Raw genomic sequence first — 21255 nt, 5'->3', positions numbered from 1 at the left:
GGGTTGTGAGAGCAAAACACCAAAATTTGGACCATTTTCATGGGCTCTGGCAGCTGTTGCAGTTACTTTTCTTGTTGCCATGACAAAAATCTGACAAAACAGCTTAAGGAAGGAAGGGTTTATTTGGCTCACAGTTTGAGGGTACACGGTCCATCACAGTGGGAGTCAGGTGACTGGAGTGTGACTCCTCATCTTCTTACATCTTGGTAGACAGGAAGCAGACAGGAGGTGGGGCTGGTCTCTAAAACCTGAAGTCTTCCTCTCCAGTGACCCAGCAAACTCTATCTCCCAAAGGTTCTACAACTTTCCCAAACAGTGCCATCAGATGAGAATCAAGTGCCCAACACATGAGTCTATGGGGGATATTGGTCATCTAAACCACAGCAGCAACCTTTGTTCATTAGATCCAGATTTAAGACATACACATGTTGAAACCACACGGACGTAAAAACACAGCACTCCCTGCATTCTGGCATGGCTAACACAGGTGGGCTGGCGGGGCATGACCATGCCTACTTCAAGGTCATCATTTCACTGCGCAGAAAGGAGATAACCCGGCTGAGCCTAAGGGCGGACTCCCGGAAAAGTATTAGAGCACCAAATCTAGAGGCAGACCACTGGGCTCAGTCCTGGCCTTACCAGGGTGGGAACCTTGGCCAGGTATATGGTTTCTCTGTCCTTCAGCTTCCAATGTAAAGGATGGTAAGATGCCATTTCACAGACTTCTCATGGGGAGCAAATTAATTGGTTGACAATAGATGTAAATCTCTTAGCCCCACGCCTAATAACACCGACCACTGTTATTGTTACTAACATAACAATTATTGTATGGGATCTTATTTTTTGCCAGTCAAGAATTCCTTTCTATAAAATTTGGTAGGTGGGGAGATGGTAAGATAGCTCAGCTGGTCACACTGCTTACTACCAAGTCTGACAACCCAAATTCAATCCTTAGGATCCACATGGTGGAAGGGGAGAATCTGCTTGTTGTGAGTTGCCTTCTGACCTCCACAAGGCACTGTGACATACACACATACACAAATAGGCATACAACTAATTGAAAAGTAATCAAATAAATTTGCTGGGATAAGGTCTTAGTATGTAGAGGGCTGGCCATGAACTCCCTAGGAAGCCCAGGCTGGCCATCAAACCCTACGAAGCCCAGGGTGGCCTTGAACTCTCTACCCTCCTGTTGGGATTTCAGCCAGCACCACACAACATAGGCAAAGTCCAGTGTTTTCTTTCTCCCTCCTTCAGTTCCTTATCCTCCCATTAGCACAAGAGGAAAACAGAGGGCGATATGGGGATGTGAATTCCAAAGCAAGTGTTAACACACTCTTTGTCACCTACATCATAGCTGTCCCTGGGGTGGAGACATGGACTGCTGAGTGCTTTGGGAGGAATTCTCAGGGACTTGACATGATAAACGAATTTGCACCCACTGGGATGAAGTGGGTCACGACCTCTCTGAATGCACTGTGGTGATTTTTAGTTCTATGTTGGGTGCCCCCTTCTGGTGGTGGCAGCCCAGACTATCTCAGGTCCTAGGGATGGGTCTATTTCCAGCAAGGCAGAAAGTGTGACCTAGATAGTGATGGGAACTCTCGGTACGGTTAAAAAAAGAAATGTAGTAATGATTCCCGACCAAAGTTGTCAAAGGGGGATGCCCAAGCACAGACCAGCTGATTATATGGATATGTAGAATGTTAACCTCATGTCAAGGTTCAGCAGTTTCAGAAGGCTATGGTTCTAGAGCATCTCAGGTTGGAAAATCCAGTTCCGCATTTATGAGGACCATGCAAGGCAGAAGGCATTGCTTTGCACAGATATTAGGGAAACAGGGATGGATACGCTGGGTCTCTGAAGTCCGCTGGGATGTGGCTAGAAGCCCAGAGGCTGTTCATTACCATCCATGTTCTTTTGTGTTTGTGCCCCGGACCTCAGGCATCTGCCCCTTCTCCTTTTCAGGCTGGAATTGATGGGGAGAGCATTGGCAACTGTCCTTTCTCTCAGCGCCTCTTCATGATCCTCTGGCTGAAAGGCGTCGTGTTCAACGTCACCACTGTGGATCTGAAAAGGTAAAGGACCCTATGTTCATGATCAATACCTAGCACAAGGAAGATTGAGACGGGATGAAAGAAATCCAGCCATGGCTTCAGGCAACCTCTGGTGGATTCCATCTCATTGCCCAGAACTGTTCCCAGAGACAAGTCAAGGGCACAAAGGAGGTTGAAAAAGTCAGGGCCTCCTTTGGGGCTGTGCTCCATTACCTACCCTGTTTGGTGAGAATTGATTACCAAGGGGAAAAAAAGCAAGCAAATGGCCACTCGATGAGTGTCCACAGGCATCTAAAAGCATATTTATTGCAATAGCACAGACATTGCATCTGTGGGACCACTGAGTCTTTGGGGCACTGGAATCCAGACTACTTCTAATCCTTCCTTCTCTTCACTCTCAGAATCCATAACATGAGGGTTCTGGAGCAGAGGATTTCATGAGGAGGTCCTAAAAGGAAAGAAGTGACTTAATTATGTCTGTTCAGTTGAACTTTCAAATATAATCTTACTCATGTTTATTTATTGTGCCGAAACCCAACCTTGGACCCCTCATGCCTACTATACAAGTGTTCTTCCACAGAGTTACAGTCCTGCTCATCTGACCAGAAGTCTTGCAGCACAACAAGTGTCTTACTCCGCTGGGGCTAACAGTGCCCAGAAAACCTTTACTCCATCCCTTTGCCCGCAGTGGGGAAGTATCAAAAGCAGTCCATGCTTTGTACAGTTCTCCCGATGCTTCTCAATGCATCCTATCCACCTGTAGACTGGTCTACCTCCGGGGCTGCTCTTGATCCCAGTAGCTCTTGACTAGGTAGCTTCTTCCACATCGATAGGCTCCTCCTCCTCGTCTCTTCAGAAGCACAGGATACCCTGCTTCCAGGCTCAACTTCAGCCCCAATTCCTCAGTAAGGCCTCTGTACCCCATCATTCTCCAGAGTGGCCTCTCCTTTAAACTCACCTTGCTCCTATCACCTGGGCTTAGGCATAATTGTCATTTAGCATCTCATCCAGCTATGACTTCCACTGTCCCAGTGCTTTATAACCACCGAGGGCTTTCCCGTGTAAAATCCTGCGCTGTGTCATTCACAAGGGAAAGCCCCAGACTCCATTCTATACAAAGAAGCTGAGAGAGCCGCAGAGATGACCTGCCCCACGTCCCAGCCAGAAATAGGAGGGGATACTACTAAGATCCTAGTGCCTGTGGTTGGTTTTAGTGCACTAAGGGAACATGTGTCTGCCATGCAGCTAGTGTCAATGACAAAGAGAGAAGGCTGGAGAGTCTGGGGGAGGAGCTCGCTTGGATTCTCACCTGTGGAGCTCACAGATGTTCCCAGCTGGAGCTCAGGCTGGGGTAGGGAGTCTCTGCAGCATCTTATGGATGCCTCTGTCTCTCTGTCTCTCACATGATCAGATCTGGTCCTGCCAACGCCTCTCTGAGGCGGGCCTGGTGAGTAGCATCACCTTAGTTTACAGCATGTTTACACACACATGTATATTCTAATTCATCTCTTACTCTGGTACCACCATTGACTAGCCAGGTGACCTTGAACTTTCCTGAGCCTCTATTTCTTTATCTTCCCAATGATGATGAAAAAGCAATGTTTTCTTAATCCATAGGAGTGCTGCTGAGGGTTTAAGGAGGTGGGCCATGTATTCATGTTCGGGATTATACTTGCCCTACTACTTGAACTTGAAACCTGGTAGCAATGTTATATCTTAGCAATGTTCCTCTACCCATTTATTGTCAATCCAAGGAGCAAAAGAAAAATTGAGGCACATGGAATGATTCACAAATCAGAGGCAATGTGTGACTCTGTAAAGTCAATCAGAGGCAAAGTGTGATTCTGTAAAGTCAACTCCAAGTGTTAATAGGAGGTCTTCACAGAGAGGAGGCTGTGACTGGCCAGAAATCTCTCAGCAATGCCTAACTAAGTTTCAGAAGCCAGAGTGGCATGTCCCCAACTTGTCAGAATCCAGCAATTAGCGCGTATCCAGTAACCCAGAAACAAAACCACGCAGCCACTCGATCAACAGATCACTGTATCTTTAAGCCACAGTGACTGCTCAGAAACAAAATGAGTATGAGTGAGGACTTCCTTCCTTGTCAGCGTCGGTTGCTAAACAGGAGGAACCGGCCAAGAATGTCCTCTCTTTATGTCAGGGGAGGGACACACAGAGTCAACAGAGGCACTAAGTAAATTAGATTTTAAAAATACTTGCAGTCTCAATTGTCTGAGTTCCAAGTGTCACAGAACGAGGCTGGAGAGCAGCCTGTTGGGAGTGACAGGGCAGGGAGCAGCAAGTCATTGAAATTCCTCTTGTCCCCTCCCTAACTGATTAGACCAGGAATTTGTCTCATTACAGATGCCTCTGCCCCTCTTGTTGACTTCTTACATTGCCTCCACCTCATAGTTTCTGCTCCAGTGTCCACAGGAATGTTACAAACTCAGAGAAAATACAGGGCCATGGATGCTCCCCATGCCCGGAGACTTCAGCCGTCAGCCCCTCTCTCCTTCCCCAGTGCAGCCCTCGGATTCCATACTTTCTGTTGCCAAGGCCGCTCCCCTTCCCTCAACCATCCTCACTCTCACCTTTGACCCTGGCGGGAGCATGGCAGAACACACCACATCACTGGCAGTAACAGGGTCAAGTCCTTCTTGTTGCTGTCGCCAGAGGTACCTCCTCAGTGGTGGTCAGTACGCTGTCCAGCACAAACAGGGACCACACCAAGCACTACGGAGGACAGAGTCCAGAAAGTTCAGATGGTTCCTTGTTTATTCATGGATGTGTGCTCCACACGTCCCTGTTCTTCGCCAATATTTCTGCCTGCCTCTCTGGATCGTAGGGGAACTTCAGAGTCTCCTTATCCCCACTGTGTGTGGTGTAGGTGGCGGGATTCACTAATATCCGATTACTATGGATGTGAGCAGCATACCCCGAGGGCTTCTTTCTTCCTCATGTTTGGAATGGGGGGGGCTGAGCCCAGGGCTTCACACACACTAGCAAGTGTTCCATTGAACCCCAGCTCCCTCTTTGCGCTTTCTGCTTTTCTATAGCATCTTGTTCAGTTGCACAGGCTAAACTTTGAGTTCACTCTGGAGCCCAGGCTGACCTTGAGCTTGAGATCTTCCTGCCTTAGCTCGCTTGTCTAGTTGGGGTGGTGGATCTGGGTTCTCTCTTCTGAAGGACTGTGTCAGCTAAGTACCCATTCTCTGCGAGGTCTTCCTGGTTCCACAACCAGTGACAGAAGGAACCAGCTTTCATAAACACATGCTGCACTTACTCAAGTCCTGTTAGGAGAATGAAGCTGTAATTCCTTGGAAATTGATCATTTACAATCTGAGGTATCCCCTAAATGCTCCCAACAGTTTGGTTTAAAAGATTCCATTTCTGATTTTAAATTTACATATATGGAACAGGATTTTAAAAAGTACTTAACAAAACAACTGCTTTCCAGTAAGATTGAAATCATAATAGTCACATTTTAAGAAAAGTTTTGCTCAAATTAAGATTGAAAACAATAAAGGTAAACTATGGTGGATTATTAACAGGTTACCAGTAGGCTAGTTGCCTACTAATCCTCCACATTAAGTGGAAAGCTCAAAACTTTCATGATTGGGTTGGAGCTTTTATCAACATCAGGCCAATTTTTGATCTCTAATTTCACAGCTAAAGTAATTTCTTTTAATTTAAAATTTTAATTTATGTATGGGTGTTTTACCTCCATTTGTGTCTGCTCACCTTGTGTGTGCAGTACCTAAAGAGGCCAGAAGAGGGCATCAGTTCCTCTGGAACTGGGATTATAGGCAGTTATGAGCTATTAACTGATATGTGGGTATTGGGAACTGAATCCATGTTCTCTGAAAGAGTAGCAAGTGCTCTCAACTTCAGAGCCATCTCCTCAGCCCCAAATCCTCCCTTTCTAAATTAAGATGTATATTTTGTTTATGTAGTCATTTGAAATACATACCCACCTGCTGAAAACTTGTGCAAGCCAGGCATGGTTCTAAGATTTTTCTGGCACTGATCCTGAGCTGAAAGACTTTTCTTAGATTCTTAGTTATATTCTTGCTCAGTAACAGTGGGGTCTCTTTGTCTGTTTGATTGATAAAGTTTTGAGACTTTATCATGTATGGCTTCACAGTTGTAGCAATCCTCCTGCCCCAGTCTTTCACGTGCAGGAACACCAGGAGTTAACAGACCGTCAAGCCCAGCTCATAATCCTGTCTGTAGAGTCCTTGGCCACAGTCTGCCCAATATTTCCTGATCTGTAAAACTGAGTGTAGATCTGTCGGACTGAACCGCATGGCTGTCCACTAGAGCCCAATGATGAAAATGAGCAAGACAAAGTTCTTTGAATACACAGGCTCCATTTCATAGTCTTGTTTTTCAACTAATATTTATCTTTCTCGTGGATTTCCCACACCAGGGGCTATTTGGAGATAAAAGTATTCTGTGATGTCTAGAAATATACTGACCAATGCCAGATGTTAATTGTTATGTATTAAAATTATGTTACTCATAATGGGAGTATATGAACTTGAGTCGATGACTCAAATCCAGCTCCCCAACATTTATAGTCTTTATACTCAAAGATATTTCTTAGGGTCAAAGTAGGATCTAATGTGCTAATTTTTTTTTTCTTTGTGGAGGCCAGACGAGGATACGAGATCTCTTGGAGCTGGAATTACCAGCGGTTGTAATCTTCCTAAATGTGAGAGCTGGGAATAGAACTCAGGTCCTCTGGATAGCCAGATGTGGACTTAACCACTGAGCCATCTCTCCAGCCCCAGAGTGTTAATCTGTCAAGCCAGGAATTGTGGGTTTCATTAGAGTAATTAGTGAAGCAAGCAGCATTTGAAGCACAGCCCTGCACAGTAAAGCTGCGAGTTCATTTAGGTAGCCACGGTGATTCCCTCCAGATTTGTTTCAGTTGTGTTTGGCTTCATCTTGTGAGGTCCCTCTGCCATTTCCTTCCCCCCCTGAGTTTTCTCTGTCACGTCATAGGCCTGCAGGGCTCTAGCCAGCTTCTACTGTTTTACCCTGAGTACCACAAATCTGGTTAGGCTATGGGCATGCTAATTAGCGCCAGAAGGGAGTTATAAAGTTAAAGGCTTCTCAGACCAGGACTCCTGCCATCACCTGAAATCTCACTCTCTCGACAGAAAGCCAGCGGACCTGCACAACCTCGCTCCTGGCGCGCATCCGCCTTTCCTGACCTTCAATGGGGACGTGAAGACTGATGTCAACAAGATAGAAGAGTTCCTGGAGGAGACCTTGACCCCTGAGAAGTAATAAACTCAGTCTTTGCAGAGCTATGCAAGGGGGGAGGGTTAGCTGTGGGAGGGGGGGTGCTTCACTTTGGAGCAGGGTCTCTGCTTTGCAGCAGTGTGGAATGCCAGTCTCAAAGTGGGCCCACTAAGGCCAGTTGCTAGAAGGTATTGCCAGTCAGTTCCTACACGAAGTGACTTTAGGGACCCTGTGGAGATCATTCGCTCTCCCTTACCCATCGGGCTTGTTTCCCCAACTCTGTTCAATGTACCTGTAAAAACTCGAGATGGGGAAGACTCCCTCCTCTTTAGAGGCGAGATGACGACAAACAAGGAAAGGGACGGCTGGTGCCTGAAACTGCACCAGGAGTCGTAAATCTGACCAAGTCACAGATAAGCAGACAAATACGGACAGGGCCTGTCAGGTGCAGGAGCTGATGTCCTCACCGGGTCGGGGGGCAGGGGGCATGCATTCAGATTAGCTGCTACCCATAGGAAAGGAGAGAAAAGGCATAGTTTAAAAAATGACTGCGCCTAGGCTCACTGATCGCTGTAGAATCCTGTTATCAGAGATTATAGCAATCATACCTCATTGTTAAGCCAAAAAAACTGGCACTGCTTACAGAATGCAGCATGAACTTAGGGGAGCCAAGGGAAGATCTTAAGCAAACACCTTGGAGATTTGACTGGAAGTCTTACCCTGGGGGCTGGGAAAGGAAGTGGTGCCAAGGGTTGAAGATGTAGCTCTGTTGGCAGCATGCTTATCGGGCATGTACAAAGCCCCGAGTTCATTCAACCCCTAGCTGCACATGAACCAAGTGTGTGGGTACATGCCTCTATCCTCAGCACCTAGGAGGTAGAGCCAGGGAGATTTGAAGTTATTTTTTGAAGTGCAGGATGTTCAAGACTGGTTGGGGTAGCTGAGATCTTGTCTAAAACAAAACATCAATAACAAATGGGCGGAGGTTCAGAATCAGGTAGGGGAACTAACTAGTGACAGCCCAGGTAAACAGAAGGAAGGGCTCAGCCGAGAAAGAGGAGGAAGGAGACTTTTCCGGAAGTGGAGTCCGACAACCAACTGCCCTCTTGTGTTTACTGAAGCTGTGCTCACCTGTCAACAAATGTAGTTCCCATGTTGTGTCAGACACTGAACTCTCCATTCCCATCACCCTCTCAGCAGCCCTGGGACCTGGGAGAAGGGGCGATCCTTACCCTCATTCTCATAGTCGAGCACGATGGGATAGCCCAAGACTACCAATGAAGCTTTTACTGTTGGAAAATTAGTTATCTCTGCCATGCTCTGATAAAGCCCTAAGCAAGGACATGGTTTCCACTAAGGATAACTTTTGTCACCACATTAGGACAGCTTGTTTTCACACGAGGGGGAAGCTGCCTGCAGCCCATTGGAGGTGGCTGGGTACAGACTTTCAATAAGGACATTAGTTCAATCGTCAGTGCAGCCACACACAAAGCCCAGTAGGTGACAGTCAGAAGCCACAGATGTCTCTGGACAGAACACCAGGCAGCTGCTGGGATAGATGTGTCCCGAAAGGGCCAACTGCTCTTTCTTGCTCCCCCGGGACTCAGCCTCATTTGCTGCTTGCACTACTTGTGAATCCCACATGAATAACTGTTTTCAGCACCCGAGTGGAGTCTAGGTGTCTCCCAGGGAGGTTAATATTGTCTCCTTGGAACCATCCTCCCAGGCAGGAATGTCTACTTCCACCCAGTCTGGCAAGGAGAATAGGAAAGCACATGAAGACATGTCCACATGCTCTTGTGCAAAGCTGGTAGGTGGGATAGGCTGCTCGCTCTACCAGGGGACATATGTGTCATCTTGACCCATCATCCCATGTCTGCTTTTGGCTTCAGGCCTCCTCTGTGCAAGAACATTCCCGACCACAGACAGTTTGCTGTCCTGGTTCTTCACAGTCAGGTTAGTCAAGATCCCTGGCTCTTATCACCCCAGTCAAAGCGCACAAGGACTCTCGGGGTATATATTTCACATTTTTTGAACATTCTTCCTGAAGGTCATTATCAAACTCATTGTCTTCTTGTAAATCAGGTTGTAAAGGTTCCATTGTCCTATCAGGACCTAGTAGTGTTGGGTAGGGCCATTCTAACGTCTCCTGGCTGCTCACTCATGCTATGGATGCTGAGCCTGCTGCCTACTGCCCAGGTCTTTTCTGAACTTCAGTTAAGTAGAGGAGGTGCGAGGAAGGACATTCCGGCCATGCAAGTGACCGGTCTAGGTCGTAGGTCCTAGAGGTCATTAAATGAACACCTTCAGAGGCCTCCTTAAATAAGGACCTCAGTGACAAGACCATCAGTAACTGTCATTAGTAGTTACCCAGGATGCTGTTCACAGAGAGTGTCCTTCTATGCTTCTGCACCGTCAGGTTGGGGCAGGTGCTGCAGTTACTGGCCAGTAAATATCACCAAGCCAATGCCTCAGCTCTGAGCTCAGAATCCTGCCAGTCTACTCTCAAGCCACAAGCATACCCAACTTCCCCACCAACATGGGCAGGAAGGTGGGGTGGCTTGCATCCAGAGGCCTGTGGCATAGTGTTGCCTGGCCTTCTGCTTCTCCAGAGGGCAGCAAAACTCTGTTTCCTGATATTGCGAAGCCATGAATTTCTTATCGGGTTGCTGTTTGTGAAAATTGCCAGAGAGCCAAGACTTTTCTCCCTTCGTTTTGTTTGTAAAAGGAGAGGAAATCACACACAAATATTTCAGCACTTTAAAAAGATTACCCTTGGTTCCACAGAGCATTTAGGGTCATGATGAAGAATACTAGCTTCTAAATGAGCCTAACATCCTTCCTTTCTGTGGACCGACCCAGTTAATGCTCAGGAAAAAAATCTAGGCGCTCATGTAGAGTTATCGTTGAGACAAACCTGGCCCTTGCCTGTGGTCTCCATCCCATAACCAGAGTTGCTAGGATTCAGAACTGAGAAGTATGGCTGCCTAGAAACCAATCGCACACCCTGTGTGACTTTAGACAAGGCTCTCTCCCTCCTGGTGTGATCATCTTGAAAACGAAGGGGTGACACTATGTCCTCCAAGATCCCCTTCAGCTCTAAATCTGTGACTGCGTGAATTTCACAGAGGTCTTTCCTAGAGCTGACTGTTTTAAAATAATCCTAGTGGGTAGAAATGGGGATGAGAATTCAGGGGGTGAAGGCGGCTGTGAGACAGCTCAGCATGTATGTTTGCCTGGCCAGCATGAAGACGAGCATTTAGACACTCACTGAACTGCCCGGTGGGCACAACTGGCTACCTGTAATTCTGTCTTTGGAAAGTAGAGGCAGGGGATTCCCCGGAGCAAGCTGGTTAGCTAGATTAGCCATATTGAAGTGTTCTCGTTTGACTGAGAGACCCCTGCCTCAACCAATGAGAAAGAGATGGAAACGCAGTATGATGGAGGATGATCCCATATGCATGCACACACACCCCCCTCCTCCCACATCAGACATTAAAAACATGAATACACACATGCACACACCACACACACACTAACAACTGAAGAAGGAAAGCATAGAATCCAGGAGGCTAAACAAAAACCAGCTGGGCACATGGTGTGCCATGTCAGATAGCAGGCATGCCCTGAGTGTTACCAAGGATCAAAATCAAGGCATCGTAAGTGCGATGTTTTATTAAACATGTGTACAGATCTCTTGCAGCAGTAGAGCAGAGTTATCTTCTCTTATCCTTCTGAGGGGTGGACACAGTTTCAAATGCTCCCACAGGATGCTGCTGCACGCCTTGAAAGTGAGCTCTGGAGTCTCTTACATGGCTTCAGGTCTGTGCTGCCACATACAGTAACATGAGGTACAGTGACGTAAGAGGACAAGGGCATTTGCCACTGAAGCAGAGTCTCAGTGGACGGTGCAGCCCTCTTCCGCCTTGTAGCTATATGCGCATGGCCTCCAAGGTCTTCAGCAGAGGAAAGCAAAAAGGGGGGCACACGTGGTGCTTTCAAGGGCCAGAGTCATGAGGGGTTACATCACTCCATCCCTCCCCATTCCACTGGCTAGAATCTAGTCACATGACCACAGCGTAACTGGCTGGGAAATGTAGAAAAGTCCATGGATATTTAGTCAGTGGGCACATTTGCTGGCAGGCAAATTTAAAACAGAACAGACAGAAAACACTTCTCTAATTTTGATCCTCAAGCACTATGTGGTATTTTGCAAGGCACCATAAATGAATGTCTATTCAGCCCAAGTAGGGCACCACAATAGATGGGTGAAATGATCCCACCCAAGTCGAGCATGGTAAACCAACGAGTTTATTAGGATTACTTCAGGGGCGTGGTCAACTCAAAGATGAACCCTAGCATGGTAGCTACTTATGAAGTCACCCCTGGGTGACGACTGCATCTCTGGGACTCCTGTAAAACCTGACGCCAGCTCCACCAAGGAGCTTCCTCTTACCGGGGGAGCTGAAAGCCGGGCCCTAGGCTGAGGACTTTTCCAAGGGCAATACCTCAGACCTTAAGCCCTCCATGGCCCCAAAAGCAGGACAGTCCTAGTCAACGAGATCACTGAAGAACAAAGAAATGAAGAAGGATGGCAAATGATGTGTGTGCACACACACGCATGCAGGTTTGTGCACATGTGTGTGCATGTGCGTATGGAGGTCAAGGTCAACTTGGGTGTCATCTCTCAAGGGTCACTGCCTCTCTTATTTTATGAACCTGGATCTCTCCCTGACCTAAAATTCACCAATTAGTCTAGTCTGGCCAGCCAACCCCACGTCTCCAGCGCTAGGATAGCAAACACGCTACCATCCTCACCTTCTGACATGACTTCTGGGCATGTCAAATTCCGGTCTTTTTCTCACTGCCTTTACTGACTGAATTATCTTTCCCAATCCCACAGCAAATGATCTTTAAAGACGCCTTTGGTTGAAAACATACAATCTGAACAAAAGAATTTTACTTAATAAACATGAAGCAACCAGAAGCACACAGTAAAACAGTTCTCTCCAAATCACAAAGACCCACATTTATAGTTAATGATGAGTGGCCACCTGCCACAGTCTCTGCCCACTTCTTCCTGGCCATACGCACAATGACTTTGGGAAAAGAATGGTTTTGTTTTGTTTATTTATTAGTAGTGAGCATCACCCTATGATGGTGGTCTTGGGGTAAATCCAAGGGTTCCCACACCTGTTGAGCTCATCTCCTCATTCAGTCTTAATGAGGTCCTAAGCTTGGCCCTATTGCTTGTATTTTTCGTAGCTTCACAATGAGAAACAGTGTAAGGAACGGAGTGGGGGATCATTGTGAATCTCCCTTCACGCTTGGAAATCCAGGTGATAAAAACACAGGATCTTTGAACAGGGCCGGGTTCAGTTCTTATTACCACAAACATGTACTCAGTGCCGGAAGTCATTTTAGAAGCCTTCAGGAGATACTCTTCCTTTGGAGAAATGAGTTCAGCATCCACTGCTTCTGGCCAGCCTTGATTATGTGGTGGGCCTGACAGTAGGTGTCTGTCTTCATGAATTCAGGGGAACTAGCAGGGACCCCCACCCGACACAGAGGCCAACCCTGTATCACTCTGTACCATTGGTGGTGGTTCCAGGACGAGGCCTATGGACGACATTCTGGTTCATTGCCCGATATCTGACTCACTTTGGTTGAGGCTCTCAGTACCTCACCGGATTTCCTTTATTATGAGTGAGTGCTGAGAGCCCACCCTTCCTGCAGGATGACAGCAAAATCCCAGAAGATGGTAGCCTCAGCCAAGGAAGAGAATGCTGCCCCCTGTGATACAAACAGGCTTGTCACTAAAGAGACCCTTTCTCACAGTTTCATAGAGCACCATGCCTTCCCTTCCAGGTACCCCAAACTGGCTGCGAGACACCGGGAGTCCAACACTGCAGGCATTGACATCTTCTCCAAGTTCTCGGCCTACATCAAAAACACCAAGCAGCAGAACAATGCGGGTGAGTGACCCCCTAGGGATGCCTGGCCTGGGTCTGTTCGTGCCAACTGCTGCATCTTTGGTTTGCCCGTGGCCATTTCAGAGCACCAGGTCAAAGAAACTTCTGGAACCGATGCTGCTTGTTATTTTCTCTTCTCCTCTCATCCTCCTGACTCAGAAGGGAGGTCACAGAACCTGCTGCCTGCAGCGCAGGAGAAACTGACTCAGAGGCAGGGGTGTAGCTCGCTTTGGAAAACTACCTTATCGTACAGCAGAAGGCAAGACATGGAAGGGTTATTGGTGCTGTGCAGTGTCCCCAGACATGTGACTCCATCTGTGTTCACAATGAGACACAACTTCCCACTTCTTTGTAGTCCAGGAAAAGCTTTTCTGGGCTGACAGGAAGCATGAAAAGGGCAATGAAGGTCAGAATTTGGTGAATGCTACAGACCTAATTCTCTTCACTATGAGTGCTGTGGGGAGTCTAGGGACGGGATTCTGAAGGCCAGGCTCCGTTCTCCACACAGCCTTTCCTTCCTGGCAGTGGCTACAAACCTAGGACCTGCTTCTCCTATGATGCTCCGTCAGAGGGGACTGAGTACACACACTTGAGCTCAGGGAATTTTGGTCCCTCATTCAGGAGCATCCTTTGAAGATTTGCTGAAGTGTCTGAATGGGGGGGGGGGTTGGGACCTGAAGGGTGGTTGTGAGACACTCTAAGCAAAGGGGTGAAGAAGATGAGAGAGAGAATGAGCTAGATCCCCAGGGTCCAGTACCAAGCCAAGCAGAGGAAACGCCATGAACAAAGCAGTCAGTGATGCATAGTGGACCACAGGAAGATACCAGGTCCTCTTGGAGTTCAGATCAGGGGTTCCTCTTAGTACCCAAGAGAGAAAGAAAAGGTGAGCAGTGAGAACAAACCCAGCATAGCAGGAATGGGATAGAGCTGTCACAGATACTGGGATCTTAGTTTGAACCTGGGGGCTCAAAGAGATTCATGACAGTTCAGGATGGGAGGAAAGTGGGGGAAGTCAAGGAAGGATCAAATGGCTCACAGTTTGAAAACACAGGGTAGAAAGTCAAGATTGTCAGGTACCAGGTCCCTTTGTGTCCAGTCTCCTGTGCCTGCTGGTGGAGAAGGAAGGCTCCAAGTCACACACAGAGTCAAATTAGAAGACAGGAGGCATAGTCTGGTTTAATCAAAGGGAACGAGAAGAGCTGGTTAACGGGCTAGCAAAAGGAAAAGCAATTTCTATGGAGGCACCTGAAGTAGGAGTCCGACCTCTGAGAAAGTTTCTAGAAGGATTTCAACTAGAGATAAGGTTGCAGTGTGTAGGAGGTCAGGGAGATGGGAAAGGCTAAGACCAGAGGTCGGGAAGAGGCCAGAACTGCAGTGCCAGTCTGTGTCCCTTGGACAATGATGGCTAGAGGGACGTTTAGAAGCACTGTCAGAGAGCAGTTTTGGAGGGCACATGGTGATCTTGCTTCACTATAGTTTGAATACTGTAGTTCATTGAATAATGCCCTGCCCCTCAATGGTCACGTGCATCTGTCCACCTGGACCCTCACAATATGACCTTGTTTGGAAGCGAGGTCTTTGTAGGTGAGATTAGCTCAGGATCTCAAGATGACTTCATCCTGCATTTAGTGTGGTCCCTTAATCCAATGACTATTGTCCTCATAAAAAGGTGAGAGAAGCCGGGCGCTGGTGGCTCATGCCTTTAAGCCTTTAATCCCAGTACTTGGGAGGCAGAGGCAGGCGGAACGCTGTGAGTTTGAGGCCAGCCAGATCTACAGAGCTAGTTCCAGGACAGCTAGGGCTGTTACATAGTGAAACTGTATCTCAGGAAACAAAACAAAACAACATCAACAACAACAACAAAGCTAAGAAGATACACACAGAGCTGCAGGGCACAGAGCTGCAGGGCAGAGACCACAGCTATAGCCACAGCCAAGGCTTTCCAGAAGCAGAATAAGTGAAGGAAAAGTTGACATTTAATTTGGCATGTGAGAAATGTCCCATAATTAAGGCACCTGGCAAGTGGTCTTATTTACCTCTCACTCCCAGCAGTCTAACATGATCCGTCATAGGTGTTTTCCTGATGCAGTGACAATAGCAACTATTAGTGACGGGAGGGTCACGCTGACTCACAGTTTGAGGGTACAATCCATCTTGACAGGAGGGTGGGGCGGGGGCTCAGGGCCTCCATTCACAGTGTGTCCACAGTCAGGAAGCAGGTGGAAGCCGATGTACTCAGCTGGTGTTCTCCTTTTATCCATTTTATTAAATCCAAGACCCAGCCCATGGGATGGAGCCACACACGTCAGGGTGGACCTTCCTTCCTCAGCTAAACTTCTGTGGAAACCCCCTCCTAGACACACCCAGGGGTCTGTCTCCTAGGTGATTCTAAATCCAGCGAAGCTGTCAATCAAGCTTAAGTATCACAGCCCTCAGAACTTCCTGGAAAAGAACAGTGATTGACACTTTGCTGGCCCAGGGCCCAGAGGCCAAGGAGAGGACCAGGGACGTCCCTCTTTCCCTGGGCTGCCTGGCTCTTGGATTCTGTTTCTTCAGACTCTACACCCAGTGTCTTTTTATCTCAACCACAAATATCTTCCTCCATATTTGTCAGAGTTCCCTCAGAAAGATTATCTCATTTGAGTCTTCCAGACTTTTTAAATTATAAATGGTATTTACATATTATCCACATATGCAGTTCTGTTATGGCCAAAGCCAAAGCAATGGTTTGCACAGAATACCGCGTGTCGATTTCCTATGAACTCAGTCCTCTCCTGTTTTCACTGTTTCCCTTCTTCTGTTTCACCCTGGTTTCCCCCACAGTGGGCTTTGCCCTCCTGTCCCTCCACCAACTCATTTGCACATTTCAAAGCTCACACAGGGCTGCTTTCTCAAAAGCTCTGTTCTCCTCAGCCCCACACTGAGATAGCCCATGCTTGTAGCAAGCACTACCCGCTGTTCCGCACTCCCTTTCACGTTTCCTTCCACCTGTCCCATACCCAGCGTTGGTAAGCAGGATCCTGATGTCCTTAGGCTCAGCGAGCTAGGGGCCCATGCTTCTGCAGGCCAGTCTTCCTTGTAGAGATGGCCTCACTGCTGCAGAGTGTCCAGAGCTACACTCTCAAGGCAGAGCCAGCTCTGTGCTCAAAGCCCACATGCTCCAGGCGACAGGCCATGGCGCTCTCCATCCTCTGGGTGCTTCAGGCTGGAAACTGTAGGCTTTCTGACAGCCATCATTTCTCGCTGGCTCTTTAGCCAATCCTCTGTTCCCGACGTCTTACTTCAGATGGTAGGCATCTCCTAATTCATTGTGTCAATCCTCTGTTCCCGACGTCTTTCTTCAGATGGTAGGCATCTCCTAATTCATTGTGCCAATCCTCTGTTCCCGACATCTTTCTTCAGATGGTAGGCATCTCCTAATTCACTGTGTCAATCCTCTGTTCCTGACGTCTTTCTTCAGATAGTAGGCATCTCCTAATTCACTCTCATTTCTCCCATTTTCATTTGTTTTGAGTATTTTTTTTTAACTTGGTGTTATTGTTCCTGTGTGTCAGGGTACACATGTGTGGGTGGAAAGGTGTGCGTGTGCACATGTGTATACACGTGTGGAGGTCAGAAGTCAATCCCAAGAGTCATTCTTCGGATGGCATCCCCCTTGTTTTTCTCGAGACCACATCTCTTGCTAGCCTGAAACGCTCCGATGTGGCTAGACCACGCTGGTCAGTGAGCTCCAGGAAGCCATTTGACTTCTAAGTGATGCCATTGCAACTCCAAGCCACTGCGCGCAGTACTGGGGACCAAACTGAAGTTCTGGTTATTATGCAGGAAGCACTTTGCCAGCAGAGCTATTTCCAGCCCCCCCTTTTCTCCCATGAGCAGAGCCCACTCTTCTCCCTCCCCCCTAGACACACTGCCGATGGTCATCATCTAGTCCTGCCCCATCACCAAGAAAGCTCAAGAAAAGCCGGTGCCACAAATACCATTCAATGGGGTCAGTCATCCCTCCACACACCTCGGCACAGTGCCCGGCATCGAAGGAGTACTCAGTACACACTAATCATAATCATGTTTGTTGGAAACACAAGACAATCCTGCTGCTTCTGCTCTTCCTTAGCTCCCATCCAAAATCTCCCAACTACTGTAAGCCAGGCCTCATTCTGGGGAAATATTCCCAGCTAGTCCCCAAGAGGCTTAGCCATTCATTCATAGATTCGCTCTCTCATGTAGCCGTTCAACAAAATTCCACAGAGACTGGGAATGACTCAGGGAGCAAGGGTGCTTGCTCTACAAGCATAAGGACCTGAGTTCAAATCTTCAGCTGCATGTAAAAGGCTGAGCCTGGCTGCATCCTGTGCCTGTATTGTAACCTCAGCTTTGGGGAGTAGAGACAAGACAGGCAGGTCCTTAGAACTTGCTGGCCAGCCAGCCTAATGGAAAAGGGGAACTTCCAGTTCAGCAAGAGACTGTCTCAAGCCAATAAAACAAAAGTCAATAGAGGAAGACATCCTGCTCTGCTCTTCACCTGCACACACTCACACACTCATGTGCAAACAACACATACACACACACACACTGCACGTAACAGCACCTACTCTGAACTCATTTTGAAATAGCTTGTGTTATGTGGGAGACAGACACTGAACCAGGGTCTGAAGCTACCAAGGGAATCAGGTGAGGGCTCTTAGTGAACTAGCTGAATACATGAGCTAGAAATCAGGTAGCGGTGGGATTACTGGCCCAGGTTTGAACTGCAGAGATAGCTGCACAATGTGCCTAAGAGATGTGTTCTCGCCAGGGCTGTTTGTGAAACGAGGATATAGACAACTTCAACAACTTCTTCTTCTTCTTCTTCTTCTTCTTCTTCTTCTTCTTCTTCTTCTTCTTCTTCTTCTTCTTCTTCTTCTTCTTCTTCTTCTTCATTTTCTTCAGATTTATTTATCAATTATGTATACCGTATTCTGCCTGCATGTATGCTGCAGGCCAGAAGGACACATTACAGATGCTTGTGAGCCCCCACGTCGTTACTGGGAATTGAACTCAGGACCTCTGCAAGAGCAGTCAGTGCTCTTAACCTCTGAGCCATCTCTCCAGCCCAATATGAACTTCTTAATACTTCTGCCACAGTTGGTGTGGTGGGTTCATGTATTTCTTCAGTCAAAGCATGCACACACCTTGGCACAGTGCCTAGCCTCACAGCACAGGGTTTGCCTCAATTCCTCCATCTGCAGACCAGGGAGGTTAGGTGTGCACCCCACACTCATTCCTGTGAGAGGATGGCTCTCCCTGTGTGTCAGCCAGCTGTTCTAAGGCTGACTGCTGCACCTTGGGGCAGTTTGAGGAATTGGACTAGGGGACTAGGTCAGGAAGTGAGCAGGACACTAAGGTCAACATCTACCCAAAGAACATGTCTGAGGAAGGGCAGAGGGACAGGAGGGGCGTTCAGAAACCCCAGCCTAAGAAAGGGAAGGAGGGAGGGGTCACAGAGACAGGAAAGGCAGAAATTTAAAAAGAAAAGCCCAGGGCTGTCTGTGGGAAACCCCACGGTGCGGTGCCCAAGGCTGTGAATCTCCCTCACTGTGCAGCTCCTGGAATTCTCAGTCTCTTCCAGCTCTGTTTCCCGTGGGTGACACTGATTCTCAGGGAGACCCCAGCAGACTGGGGAGTCAGGATTCCTCTCTCTTGGAGGGCTGGTGTTGAGACGGCACTGAATGGCAGAAACCTACAGAGAGGGTGCTCATGGCCCCAGAAAGGACACCTTGGGGGTGAAAAAGCCATCAGGCCCTGAGAAGTAGTTGTGTGGCTTCAGGGATTCCTGCTCTCCTCACACGTGACTTTTTCTGTTGAGCAGGGGAAAGCTGTCTCTTGGTTGGCATCGGGATTTCCAGAATCCAGAAGCTCCCGTTTTCTCTTTGGCATACCCTCTGCCATCCCTGAAGTCTATAGTCAGGCAACGATCTCTATTGTCATCCTGAATACTCTGATGCATTGTGACAGTCACGAGACAGCGTCCAGCCTCCCTCTCGAATTCCCACCATCTCTGACTTGAGTGATGTGAGGCACGACCCTTGCCTCTCACCTTGGCTCCGTGGAGATGCTGCCACAGTCACAGGGAACCCCAGACAAGCCAGGATGGGCGGCCGGAGCAGTAGCCCCAACAACCCTGCCTGACCCCACTGCAAGGCAGGCATGTGTTTTCTGGAGACCTCAGTTTGGCTCTGCGGGTTCCCTCTTCCCTGCGGGGGTTTCTTTTACACTCCAGTACAGGGCTCCTCCACTCTCTGTCATCTCCCGAGACACTCTAGGCCTCTCCCTCTGAACACTCATCTTACAAATTGCCTTCAGATCAGAGCTGAAAATCTCTGCCAAATCACTTGGCCTTCACAAACTCCTTTTAGCTACTTACCATAATTTAGGCGTAGCACACTGCATTCTACCGCATTTTCCCCAATCTCTCTTCTCCTTACCCTTCAATCCTATCAGTTCCCGGGGCACATTTCATGTCTTATACCATATGGCACATTCCAGGCAATTAGCAAGGGATGGAGTGCGCATGTCTAATTCTCTGTTCTTATTAACTCATTTGAGAGTCCCTTTTTCTTCCTTCCAATCCTATCGCGTTTCCCTCAAATACAGTTAGCATTCCTGCCCAGAATTACCATCATCGTTTTGGGAAAGAGTGTCAGATTCTCTGTGTTTTCTTTTTAGCTTTTAAGACAAAGATCTGGGGTTTTATTCCCCTTGGTTCACGTGCACCGTCTTCCATCCCCGGTCTTTGTGGACATGCCACAAATGTGGGAGAAAGAGAGTTTAAAGGTCCCACTCTTTCTACCGGATAAAAGGCTAAAAGGTCCCAGTGGTCGCCTCTGAGTGTGGACTTTATAAATCACCTACAGCCATGGGGCTTCGTCCCATTGGGTTTCTCAGGCTGTCTGACCACGCATCCACATGTGGGGTGACTGTTTTCCCAAGTTTGAGTTTCCCTCTTCTCTTCTTTGTTCCAGCCTCCATTTCTCTCGTTTTTACTCCCATGTCCCTCTGTCTTGGGGGCCTTCTTTTCTAAGTGTATAATCCATTTGTTATTAGCTCCTCATAGCAAAGCATCATCCCCTAGGGAAAAAGTGAGAAGAAAAAGCAGAGAAGGGCTATATGCTTGAAGTGAGTGCATGCATGTGTGTGTGTGTGGTATGTGTGTATGTGTATTGTGTGTTTGTATGTGTGTGTGGTGTGTATGTGTTTGTATGTGTGTAATGTGTGTGTGGTGTGTGTGTGTATGTGTGTGGTGTGCTTGTGTGTGTTTATGTGTTTGTATGTGTGTGTGTGTAGTGTGTATGTGTTTGTATGTGGTGTGTGTGTGTGTAAACCAGGTCCAGTACCCGGGGACGGCCTGCCTGACAGGCATGGTGGGCCACCAGCGTGGCTCAAAACTTCCAAGCAGATGAAGCAAAATAAAGCTTCTGGTCAATGCAACCTGGTTCTGCCTTACAGATAAAAACAAACCGAGCTCCCCAAAGAATAACAAATAGTACTGACTTGAGCCGCAGACACTGAGGGGCTGCTGTTTCCATTTTCTTTGGCTCTTTCCTCTGTGCTTTGCCTTCCTGCCCAGTGACTCCAGGCCAGGCGAGCTCACCCTTTCTTTTGGCTGCACCCCCTCCCTACCTCTTTTGTGGCCACTTGTGTTCTTTCTGCATCCTGACCTGAGTTGCTTCTTTTTGTTCTTGTTTCTGTGAAAATCCCATGAGACTTTGCTGCACAGTACTGTGCCATCCATTCTGCTGGCCCTTTGGGTCTGGAGGATGCACACATAGCAACCTGCCTGTGGTCTATGTGTTTATTATTTATTTTTTGAGACAGGGTGTTGCTCTATATGTAGCACAAGTTAACCCGGTACTCACGAGCAAGCATCCTGCCTCAGCCTCCCAAGTGCAGGGATTACAGACATGAGCGGCCACTTGCGCCTGTTTTAGGGTTTTATT

At 47.9% G+C, this 21255-nt stretch overlaps 1 protein-coding gene across 2 annotated transcripts in view; it reads left to right on the top strand.

The window, feature by feature from the left end:
- The window catches only part of Clic5 (chloride intracellular channel 5), a 153061-nt gene that overhangs the window by 97808 nt on the left and 33998 nt on the right, over positions 1-21255 (top strand). For both annotated transcript variants that reach the window (XM_057751472.1, XM_057751473.1), the window contains exons 2-4: positions 1969-2078; positions 7223-7348; positions 13176-13282. In XM_057751472.1, coding sequence (XP_057607455.1) covers positions 1969-2078; positions 7223-7348; positions 13176-13282 — 343 coding nt within the window. The remainder of the gene's footprint in view (positions 1-1968; positions 2079-7222; positions 7349-13175; positions 13283-21255) is intronic.

The sequence above is a fragment of the Chionomys nivalis genome, chromosome 19 (genome assembly GCF_950005125.1).
Source record: "Chionomys nivalis chromosome 19, mChiNiv1.1, whole genome shotgun sequence".
NCBI classification, from domain to species: domain Eukaryota; kingdom Metazoa; phylum Chordata; class Mammalia; order Rodentia; family Cricetidae; genus Chionomys; species Chionomys nivalis.
Note: the sequence above shows the minus strand (reverse complement) of the source record. Positions and strands in the feature narration are given on the sequence as shown.